Source organism: Barbus barbus (assembly GCF_936440315.1).
Source record: "Barbus barbus genome assembly, chromosome: 44".
NCBI lineage: Eukaryota > Metazoa > Chordata > Actinopteri > Cypriniformes > Cyprinidae > Barbus > Barbus barbus.
Window position 1 is genome coordinate 25,000,146 of NC_136722.1, and position 12,190 is coordinate 25,012,335.

The 12,190-nt window shown below is 37.5% G+C and overlaps 1 protein-coding gene across 1 annotated transcript; it reads right to left on the bottom strand.

Annotated features, from left to right (window-relative positions):
- Positions 1–579: 579 nt before the first annotated feature.
- Positions 580–10,772, bottom strand: slc22a17 (solute carrier family 22 member 17). Its single transcript, XM_079406767.1, has 9 exons — positions 10,311–10,772; positions 8,888–8,991; positions 8,660–8,814; positions 6,907–7,072; positions 5,619–5,734; positions 5,364–5,472; positions 4,332–4,555; positions 3,556–3,667; positions 580–1,900 (listed from the first exon to the last, which is right to left on the bottom strand). The coding sequence occupies exons 1-9, from the start codon at positions 10,755–10,757 to the stop codon at positions 1,624–1,626; spliced, it is 1,710 nt and encodes a 569-aa protein (XP_079262893.1). The 5' UTR covers positions 10,758–10,772; the 3' UTR covers positions 580–1,623.
- Between the last annotated feature and the right edge of the window lie 1,418 nt (positions 10,773–12,190).

Here is a 12,190-nt window from a genome sequence, read left to right on the forward strand (position 1 = left end):
TAACAAGGTGCAAATGTTCAACAAGTGAGATTGTTTTCATTGTGCATGCATTCATCACATCTACAACCAAACCCTCAGAGACTTCTCCAGGCAAGAATCTCATGACGATTAGTCGATTGATCTACAGGATTTACAGGACGAGAGAGGACGTCATAATGGTAATTCAATAAAGCTACGATGCTAAATTAGTCTCTGCCGTCTCTAAGAGACTATATTTGATATTGTCAAATGTTATACTGAAATGCATTCGTATTTAGGGTTCCCATACATTTCAACCAATTTCTGCTCATAACAAGAAAAATCACTGGCAATTATCATCATATCATTTGGGGCCGCTATAGTGAAGCTCTGCAGGACAAACATAGACTGACCTTTTGACCATTATAGATCAGGAGCTGCTGTCCAGAGAGTTTTTACGGTGAATCACTGGCCTCGTCTCATGAGCTCACCTACAAAAACTGAAGAGCCAAAAATACACAAACCAGCAAAATACTGATGGACCAGAGGTACAACAGAGCATTCAACACCAATGTATTCAGCTTTAGACTTCCAAAGAACATATTCACTTCTAATCACTGTGATTTTACCAGATTTTATTTGTAATTAGACTTGGTTAAAGACTTATTAATAATTACAGCATTATTTAGTAAGTGTTGTGCGATCATCATATTTATTATTATTATCATCCTTTATTATTCAAGTAGTATTAATAATAATAATAATTAAGATTATTACTAACAATTCAGAACTATTAAGTGCATTTTAAAGAATCTAACACAGAGGCGTTTACAAGAGAAAGCTACATAACTCGTGTTTCCAATGTTCCTTATTTCAGTAATCAGACTGAAAATGCAATAGCAAAGAAAAAATAGAGAAAGACATCAGACACAAAATAAATCCTGACTGTCAACATTCAAATGAACCCGTGCGTTCCTTCCCTCTGCTGTCATACTCTTCAGCCTCGATCTTCAAGGTAAGTAACAGAGAAATAAGGGACGAGTCAACATAAAATCTGGAGTAACTGACAACACGTCCCAGCTTCTGCACATACAACTTAAGTTGCATTCCTATAATATTCCTTTAACAAAGAGTGACATGTAACATACAATAATAAGCGTTTCTAGCATCATGCCTCAGTCCAATCAGAGTGCACATAAATAATCCTCGGCGCTTCTCGCCCGATGCGTCGATCAGTCCTGCAGCGATCCTCTTGGTACGCCGTTCTCTTTAATGAGTTAAAGTACTAAGAACCAATTCCATCCTTCTTCCATCTGGAGTGAGAACTTAAGCCTGTTTTCTTAAGGGACAAATATGTTTCAAAACGACCTGTCATTTTGAGCCCTTATCTCATATTGGTCTAATATATTACTAATAAGTCACCGAATGCTACATGGGTCAGACAATGATTAATTAAAAGTGTATGCCCTTGTTTATGCCACTGTGTGCCGACAAGCGTTTGTGTACTCTGTGGACACGCTTCAGTACCCTTCACCCCTCACACTTCATGACGGAGTCCATGTGCCACGACTCCACCGACACGTGTTGGGAATGACTACAAATACAGGATTATTAGGACAGGACTCCGAGGTCAGTCCCTCAGTATTTGCAGTTGAAGAGTGAAGGCTAGGTCTCTGGGTTGGGTGTAGCCAGAAGAGGAACGTTATCCCTTCGTCTTCGCACCAGCGGAGGACGGCGGTACTGTTCTCCATCCGCAAGCGTCTGTGGAAGGGGCTTGCGTTTGCTCTCCGGGAGAAGCAGGATGGAGAGAACCGCCAGCAGGGCCAGAGACGAGTAGACCACATGATGCAGAAAGTAGCCGTAATGATTACGCAGATTCATGAGAGGAGAACTGAGGTGGCCCACGCAACCCAAAGCCATGACCGCTCCCACACCACTTCCTCTGTGGACACAAGAATGGAACATTAAAACCACCACTTTCATGGTGTGTTTCTATGGAATCTACTGTCTCAATGGAAATAATACCCAACTACTGGTTGAAGAAAAGTGGAAGCAAGATGGAACTTTTGAAGTTGCCTTCGAGTGATATTTGAGTTATCGTAAATTTTAGTGTCCAAGTTGGAAATTGGTCATTAATGGTCTCTCAAGTTGGGAAAACTCAATCTTGATACCTGAGTTTCAGAGTTTGGCAAGCCATAAACTTCGGCGAAGAGAACTATTGCTGTACAGATTGTTAAGTTTTATTCATTTATTCATTTTTTCCCCCCATATCTACATTGCGTTCTTGTTCCCTTACAGTATATGTATTTTCATAAACAACCATTTGAAGAATATTAGGTAACACTTTACTTAACCCTTTATAATGCATTATACATAAAGGTCTTATTAAAGGGTATAATGTATTATAAGTATTCATAATGCGCATTGTAATACATGTCTTGTTTAAAATGCATAGTGTAACAATAAATTGATAAGTTACAATTGTTCATGAGATTGTACAGGGCATTATAATGTGTTACAAGGCATATTTAATGCATTAAAACTACTTTTATAATGAATTATACATAAAGGCTTTAAGTAAAGTGTTACCAAATATTGTATTTATTTTACAGTGTGAAAACAACATTTATTTGACCGAAATTCCAATATTTACATGGTTGTCAACAGATGGGATGCTACATTTTATTCAAAATCTACTCACTAAGTATCTTCAGTGCATTTTGGCTTTAATAAGATTTCTCCAAGAAACAGGCAAAAACGCACCCGTTTTCCTCCATGATTATTATTTTGTTCCAACAACAAAGCACTTCAACATGACAAACTCATAATTACAACTTCAGAAGTAGGACATTTCCAATGACAATGAGTGGCATCTCCCAACATTACAATTAAGCATTATAATTACACGGTCACACTTAGGTTTGGGGACCAATTCTCACTATTAACTAACTATTCTCTACAACGTCTGCCTAAATAAACTCCTAATTTGCTGCTTATTAATAGTAAAGTAGTTGTTAAGTTTGGGTATGGAGTAGGATTAAGGGACCTAAAATATTAAAGAATAAGGCATTAATATGTGCTTTATAAGTACTAATAAACAGCCAATATGCATGCTAATAAGCAACTACATAATAGTGAGAATTGGTCCCTCAAGTATTACCAATTAAATATTATAACATTGACAGCATTAACATTACAGGCATTATATTTATGCATCTGGTAAACGCTTTATCTAGTGCATTCAGGATTTAGTTTATTACTTCATACATTCTCTAGGAATCAAACCCATGACCTTGCTGTTTGTTAGCGTCATGCTCTGTCGGCTACAGTAAAACTCTTAATAAGTGAACAACTGGTGCAAACTCTTCCCTCCGTTTCATCCCAGGAGAAATACTCTTGGCGGGAAGCCAGAAGGACACAGAAGAGATGCATAAATTACATCCCTAACCGGCTCTCTGGAGTCCAGCTGGGATCATGCTGCTTTCTTGACTCTCTCATTGTCCATACATTACATGCATTCTGCTGCTTCAGGAACTAAAATAACCGTGAGGTTCTGACGGTGCGCTAGTAACCAGCCCCGTGGGAGCGTGTGTTTACCTGATGACGGTGGGCATGACTTCAGCGGTGAACAGAATGGAGAGGGAGGCGGCCGCTTGGGACGAGAACAGGCCCATTATAGAGAACACAGTCATGGCTGACTCGCTCAGATCTGCAGGGACACATTCATCTAAGTGTTAGAATTTAGAAAGCAAAATGCCTGAAAGAATGACCTGGATAATGTTTGAAACTTGTATTGCAAGCACTTATGCTGTTATTGCATCCTTATGCTATGTTATATGATTTGATGCTTTATTTTGTTCCTCATTTTAAGCGTTTGCTAAAAGAATGCACAAATCTTGCAAAACCTGCGAAGAAGATATCCAGATCATATTCCACTTTCAAAAAAATTAAATTAGTGCATAAAAGAGTCCATTTTTAGACTTTGTTTGCATTGTGAAATTATTTTCTACAATTAATTGTTAATAATAAATGCATTTAAGAACATTTTTCCACAGCAAATACTAACTGATGGAAATGTAAAAATATATTTAAACTGTTAAATAGAATTGCACATATTTTATGTATTCCTACTATGGGATAGTGGTATGTGTTTTAAATGTATGCAGTTAATTATTAAAAAAGATAAATTAAAAAAAATGTGTCCTGGATGATTTTTATAAATGTATAACTGATAAATTGGATTTATGTTTATTTTATCCATTAAAGTAATGAGAATTTAAGGTGAAAAGTGATAGCACTACATCACACCTTACTACTTTGTTTTGATTTTAGGGTAAAATATCACCAAAAAATCCTGAGCAAAAAACACTTACAGTCCATGAGTCCGAGCAGGATTAGGGAGGCCAGTCCGGTCAAGGTCATGGCTAGAAGAAGAATTCCACGACGACCAAACCTGTCCACCGTTGCCCAGAGCAACAGCCAGGCCCCGCCCCCTGCACAGACAGACAGCAGGTACGTCCAATAGAAGCTGGGGGTGAATCCTCTGACGTCACCTCTGAAGGAGCTGTAGCAGTGACTGATGCCATGAGAGATGAACCTGAACACAAGACAAGAGTCACCGAGAATACACTTCACCATACCATAAACCAATGCTATGCAAGACCAGACACCTAATTATCAAACAAGACAGAAATATAGGAATAAATTAGTGTGTGTGTGTGTGTATATATATATATATATATATATATATATATATATATATATATATATATATATATATATATATATAGAGCATATATTTAGAAAATATTTACATGCACTTGCATACATGTATTTAAACTCACATAAATTATATCATATATAAATATATTTAATAAACATAACATTTTTCTTAAATATATACATGCATGGGTGTGTATTTATATATACATACATATAATATATACACATACACACAAATATACACAGTACACAATAAATAAATTTGACAAATCATGTGACAGCACTAGAATAAATGTAAATGTTGAAATAAATAAATCTGGCAATATTTAAATAAAGTAAAACATGATTGTGGGAATAAATAAACATATGCATACATTAATAAATTAATGCATAAATAAATATACAATTAAAAATAAATATATATTAAAAAATGTAAAGAAAACAATCAGTGAAAGGGGAAAATAAAAATTCAGGAATAAATGATATTTAAAAAAAAAAAATTGTTTTAGCAAGTCATTTATTCCATTATTTTATTATTATTATTATTAATTTCTGCCAGTTGGATCCTCCATATTTCTCAAATATGACATTCAATTAAAAATAAATAATTTCTGCTATTTTGATGTTATTTTGCAAGAGCAACATCCAACACTTGGGTACCGACTCTAACATCCAAAACTTACGAAGTGAATCCCAGCACACACAGGTTTTTCCAGATGTTTCTGCTGTGCAGCAGTTCTGGGAAAGACAGACGAGGACGTCCAGGAGACGAGGACACCTCCGTGTCCAACTCTACATCAGACAAGAATGCACAGTTTGTTCCTTGAGAACTGAACTAATATTAGAAGAAAACCTCCAGCGAAACCCGTGTTTGCCTTCCAGAACGAATCTGGAAACATTTTCCTGCTTCAACAAGAGCAAGATATTTTTAAACTGACCCGAGAAGCTGTCATCATCTCTCTGCCGCTCGCTCCGTTCACTGAAGGAATTCATGTCTCCTGTTCTCTCGGAGAGCAGAAGCCAGCGCGGCGATTCAGGAAACACTCCCGGGATCCTGAAGACAAACAAACGCATCGTTAAATGCCAGCTAAAAGAGCAGCTTCATGCATTAACAGGATAATCTGCTCAACAAAGAGCACAACTGGGAGAAGCGACAGCGTCTGGTAGTCACAGAAACGAAGATGATTCATCATTACTAACGAGCGCTGATGTGCGCTGGCTGCACTCAAAGCTCTGAAGCTTCACAGGGATTTCAGATCAATATTTCTGAATGATGCTGAAGAAGCAGTCGCTTTGCATTTAGGCTGATGAAGTGTTGAAAAGCCTCCTGTTCCCAGCTGCTACAGTGTTTAATAACACAAGAGATATTATCCACAGCACTGAAGGCCTGGCCTACAGGAAACCGTGTTTACGTAACATTAGGCATCAAATGAATCACCTGCAAATGTGTTTTTCAGAAAGCAGCTCAGAACTGGTTTCGGGTCACAGAAAGGTCACTTCCATTATCAGGTCAGTGCTTTCTTACGTTCTTACATTATAACTCTCTAACATCAAGTGTTTATCACTTGCAAACTTTTGGTTTGGATTTCTGTGATGATCTGAATATTATTTTGTCAATTCATGTACCTCTAACAGTAAGCATGACAACGCATCTGTTGAGTAAAAACCCTGAATGCCGTTTAAGTCACTTTGCATAAAAACATCGGCCAAATGCATAAATGTAGAAATATTTTTTTATTACATTTTATACTGATTATATTATTATTGTAGTATTTATTATTTTAGCATATTATAGTATTAATTCGTATTTTTAATTTTAATTAAATTTTTTAATGTAATTGATTTTTTATTATAATATTTTCTATTATACTAATAATGTAATATAATTATTAATGTAATAATATTTTTTATTTGTTTTTATTAACTTATTTCGGTTTTAGTTATTTTCAAATGAGAAATTGTGCCTTGGCAGCCATATTTTTCAGTTAACGTTTAGTTATTTTTTTCCAGTAACTAATAACCCAGATATACTAATATATATATATATATAAATAAAATATTGGTTTATAAAGGGTCAATTTAATTTTTTATTTGTATTTCCATGCTAAAGCTGCTTTGACTTGACCATCTGCCTCAAAGTTTCTAACAGGTTCACCACTAATAGGGACGTATCAAGTACAAACCAAAAACCACATGATCAATAGATGTCATTCATCACGGACTTACCCGTAGCACAGGAACAAGGACAGAGGAGCTGCTCCGGTTCCTAACAGGCCCCTCCAGGAGCCGCAGCCGAGGGCCACGGCCAGCAGCAGGAGCTCGCCCGCAAACACAGTCAGACCGGACATCATCGTCACCAGCAGCCGCAGCGACGGGTCACACAGTTCCAGACCTGCAGCCAAACAGCTTCAGAGGTCACTGATGCTTGAGGACAGTGATGTGTGTACTTCTGTGGTTCTAGATACACGGTCAAAGGATTCTGTGGATGCTTAAAATATCAACTACACTGCAATATATGATCATCTTCCTCAGTATTTTTGGGTTGTTTTCCAGTACAGTTATCTAAACATTTTTAAATCAAGGTACATTAACTTAAGTAGCAAAGTTTGAAAAAAGTTATCAAAATTAAGCCAAGACTAAATATAACTCATAGATATACTTACATTATTGATTGCATGATTACATTAAGAAATGCAAACTATTTTCTGAAACATAGGATTGTAGCAAATTAAGGATTATATAAAGTAAATACACTATTTTGCATAGATTTCAAAGTCAGTTTTTGACATATTAGAGCTAAAGGTTTTAAAGAGAGGATTCTGGATTTATTTTTTTATTTTTTTTTTTTTATTTTTAAATCACTCCATAAAATCAGAAAATACTTTCAGCAGACAGAAGAAAAAAAAATTAAGTTTAGGAATAAAATATAAGTTCAAGCAAATGATAGATAAACAAACCCCTCTAAAACTTAAAATATAGATAGAAATAAAACTAAAGTTTGGTTTATGGTGTATTAAAGTGTAAAAATCTCACAGCTTTTAAAGATATGTATTTTGTATTGTAGTTTAAATCTACAAATGCAACGGATAAATGTAATAAAATGAACACTTAAATGTGTATTTGTATGTTTGTATGAAACAACACCTTATGAAATGCCAAAAAGCCCAAAATCTCAAAACTGACCAGTGCATGAAATGCTGATAAACCAAATAATATGTGCTGATAACTCACATAATCATTTTTTCTATACCATGGAATTCAATGGCTACCCTCAACGGTTTGGTTATCAGCATTCTTTAAAATACCTCTTTTTTGTTGAAGAAAGAAACTTATACGGGTTTGAAAGTTGAGGGTAAACGATGACAGACTTTTAATTGACTTCATGCTTAAAGTGAGAAAAGTACTTGCCAATGTGTTAGAAAAATAAACTTGTTTCCCTTTGAATTAAGTATATTTTTCTTATTCCGTGGCAGATGTTTTTTATCATTAATATTATTTTTACTTCATAATGATTTTTTTTTTTCCAAGAAAATAAGACTTTGCATCTCAAGTAAATGAAGTCTTTAATATGATGGTCTCGCAAAGAAAAATCCTGACTATAAGTAACTTTGCAAGCACATCTCAACTTGTTCTAACCCTAACCCTACTAGTCTACTAATACTCTAACCCTAACCCTACTAGTCTACTAATACTCTAACCCTAACCCTACTAGTCTACTAATACTCTAACCCTAACCCTACTAGTCTACTAATACTCTAACCCTAACCCTACTAGTCTACTAATACTCTAACCCTAACCCTACTAGTCTACTAATACTCTAACATTCTAATCAGAAATAGTAGATATGGAGGTGCAGAATGTTTAGATATTTGTACTGTCAACAAAAATGCTGAGTGAGATCATTTCTTGCGGCGTAACGACAAACAAGCTGCTCAAGGCTCTGATGTTTATCACTTGAGTTTGTGTGTGTTTGACTTACGTGTGACGTACAGCGTGAGGAAGACTCCGGCGCTCGCCGCGGCCAAACAGAAGCGCATGGTGATGAAGACGGGCGGTGAGGGCGACACACACACCAGCACCCCAAACACCACCGCCAGCATCAGAGACACCAGCAGAGACTTCTGCCTGCCCAGCCTGAACACACACAACAAACCAATAAACACTGGAAGGACCGAACAAACAACAAACCCAAGAGACGGTCACTCACCGGTCAGCCGTGTAGCCCAAACCCAGACAGCCTGTCAGCGTCCCCAGAATGAAGCACACCTCCTCCACTGGAACCAGCCAGTACCGCGAACACACCAGATCCCACTGGGGACAACAGGAAGTCAGGACACAACAGACAGGAAGTCAGATGTTGTTTGGTAGCAGTGGCATGCAAACACAATTGGTGATTTTAAAAGACTTCCTGTACATTAAAAACATTGCTTAAATGAAATACATTTCTAGACTAGACTAAGCCAGGATTAGGCCATAGATCAATTAGGACATTAAGTAATTGTTATAAACACGTTCAGAAAAAAACATTATTGGGTGCATGTTGAGACCAAACAAAGGCACCGATATATATTTTAAGATCAATCCGTGCAAGTTTATTTCAGTTGAAACCGCTCTAGGACTAGACTTAAGCCGGGGGTATGATTACTAAATCTAAAACTGAAATAAATAGCAAAGCTATAGAAATATACAAGTTAATTCAAAACTGAAATAAATCTAAAATTAAATATTAGTTTAAACACTTAGAAATTTAGAAATGTTGCTTTGAAGAACTAAAAATACTAAAACTGAAATAACTATACGTAGACAGATATGTAGAAATACATAGAACCTATACAGAAATATATGTAAAAATGACCATCATTAAAAATACTAAGACATTCTGACGGTCTCTTTGTATTTCTGCAGCATCGCACTGAAACCTCACTGGTGCAAAATCACACTCCACATACAAATATACATTTAACATCAAAAAGCTGCTGATTGGCTGTGATTATGTTATATCATTGAGCTTTTTTGGCAAATTACTTGCTTAAAATACGGTGACAGCAGGAGTAAATGGAATATGCTGTGACATTCATAATTCAGTTTTCCTGATATAATAAAGGACAAATATTGTATGATTATTGCATTTTTCTCTAGCAGTCCCTGAATAACCCCATTTTTCTGGTTTAAGACATCTTATAGATTTAGTTCACACACAAGTCAAATCCATAGTGTTATCAACTAAAATAAAAAATAAAAAAAAAGTAATATATATTATATACGTTTATTTTACTAAAATTACTAAAGCAGAAACAAAAAAAATATATATAAAAGTAAAAGCTAAGGAACAAAAAAAAATTAACAAACACACAACAAATGACTAAAACAAACTAAAATTAAATAAAACACCAATAAAATGAAGTTAAAATTCCAAGAACAAATTCAATTAGGCTAAATTAGATGTAATGAAATTAAAATTATAATAAAATTTTTTGCAGTGATCAGAGGCCATCATCCTCCAAAAAGGACCAAAAACGTCCCAAATTTGGATGGAAATTACTAAAGTAGTCAAGCCTGTTCATTAGAAGGGATTGTCCCAATACTTTTGGCAATATAGTGTACTTATTAGTTCAAATGTGTCGGCCCACCTCTGTGACGATATTATTGGTCAGTCCTTCAGTGACGTTGTATTCGTATCCAGCATCACAGTCCTTCACACACGACTGCGTGCCGTTGACGAGCATGAGCTTGCACTGGGCCAGATCTCCGTCTCCTTTCTCGGTCCTCACAGAGGCGCTGGTCACCTGAGGAGTGGGCGAGGGTCTCGGGAGACGACAGCAGAAGGGCGGGGCCAGGGTCAGGAGCGGGTCAGAGGACAGCAGGAATGCCAGGAAGAGGTTGGGCAGAATGGAGAGAGCGATGAGGAGCCGCTGCTTCTTACGGCCCAGAGCCAGAATCATGACCTCTCCGGTGGGCGGCAGCGAGGGTGGCAATGGGAGCGAGGACGGGGCGGGAGAGGAGAGCGTGGGGGAGGACGGGAGCGAGGGAGGAGGACACGGGGACGGGGAGGCCAGTGGGGACGGGGGTGACGTCATGGTTTGGACAGAAGCTGCGCCACACAGACCAGAGCCTTACAGAGACGCTGCTGCTGCAGACGCAGGTGAAGAGAGAGAGAGAGAAAGATAGACGGCTGTCTGTGTCTCTCCCTCTCTCTCTTCCTCTGCTCACCCTGAGAAAGACAAGCAGAAATAACCTGCAGAAGACTACATCTAGATAGATAGACAGACATCTAAAAAAATTTGAATATCATGAAAAAAGTAAATATTTTGTGTCACTCATTTCAGAAAGTGAAACCCATATATTATATAGATTCATTACATAAAGTGAAATATTTCAAGCCTTTATTTCTTGAAATTTTGATGATTATGGCTCACAGAGAATGAAAACCCAAAATTCAGTGTCTCAGAAAATTAGAATATTACATAAGATCAATAAAAAAAAGGATATTTTAAACAGAAATGTCAGGCTTCTGAAAAGTATGTTAATTTCTATGCACTCAATACTTGGTTGGGCGTACTTTTGCATGAATTACTGCCTCAGTTCGGCGTGGCATGGAGGCAATCAGCCTGTGGCACTGCTCAGGTGTAATGGAAGCCCAGGATGCTTTGATAGCGGCCTTCAGGTCATCTGCATTGTTGGGTCTGGTGTCTCTCATCTTCCTCTTGACAAGGTCAGGTCAGGTGAGTTTGCTGGCCAATCAAGCACAGTAACACCATGGTCATTGAACCAGCTTTTGGTAGCTTTGGCAGTGTGGGCAGGTGACAAGTCCTGCTGGAAAATGAAATCAGCATCTCCATAAAGCTTGTCAGCAGAAGGAAGCATGAAGTGCTCTAAAATTTCCTGGTAGATGGCTGCATTGACTGTGGACTTCAGAAAACACAGTGGACCAACACCAGCAGATGACATGGCAGCCCAAATCATCACTGACTGTGGAAACTTCACACTGGACTTCAAGCAACATGGATTCTGTGCCTCTCCACTCTTCCTCCAGACTCCAGACCTTGATTTCCAAATGAAATGCTAAATTTACTTTCATCTGAAAAGAGGACTTTGGAGCACTGAGCATCAGTCCAGTTCTTTTTCTCCACAGCCCAGGTAAGACGCTTCTGATGTTGTCTCTGGTTCAGAAGTGGCTTGGTAGCCCTTTTCCTGAAGACGTCTGAGCGTGGAGACTCTTGATGCACTGACTCCAGCTTCAGTCCACTCCTCGTGAAGCTCTCACAAGTGTTTGAATCAGCTTTGCTTGACAGTATTCTCAAGCTTGCCGTCATCCCTGTTGCTTGTGCACCTTTTCCCAAATTCTTCCTTCCAGTCAACTTTGCATTTAATATGCTTTGATACAGCACTCTGTGAACAGCCACATCTTTCAGTAATGACCCTCTGTGACTTACCCTCTTTGTGGAGGGCGTCAGTAATCATCTTCTGGATCTTTGCCAAGTCAGCAGTCTTCTACATTATTGTGGTTTCA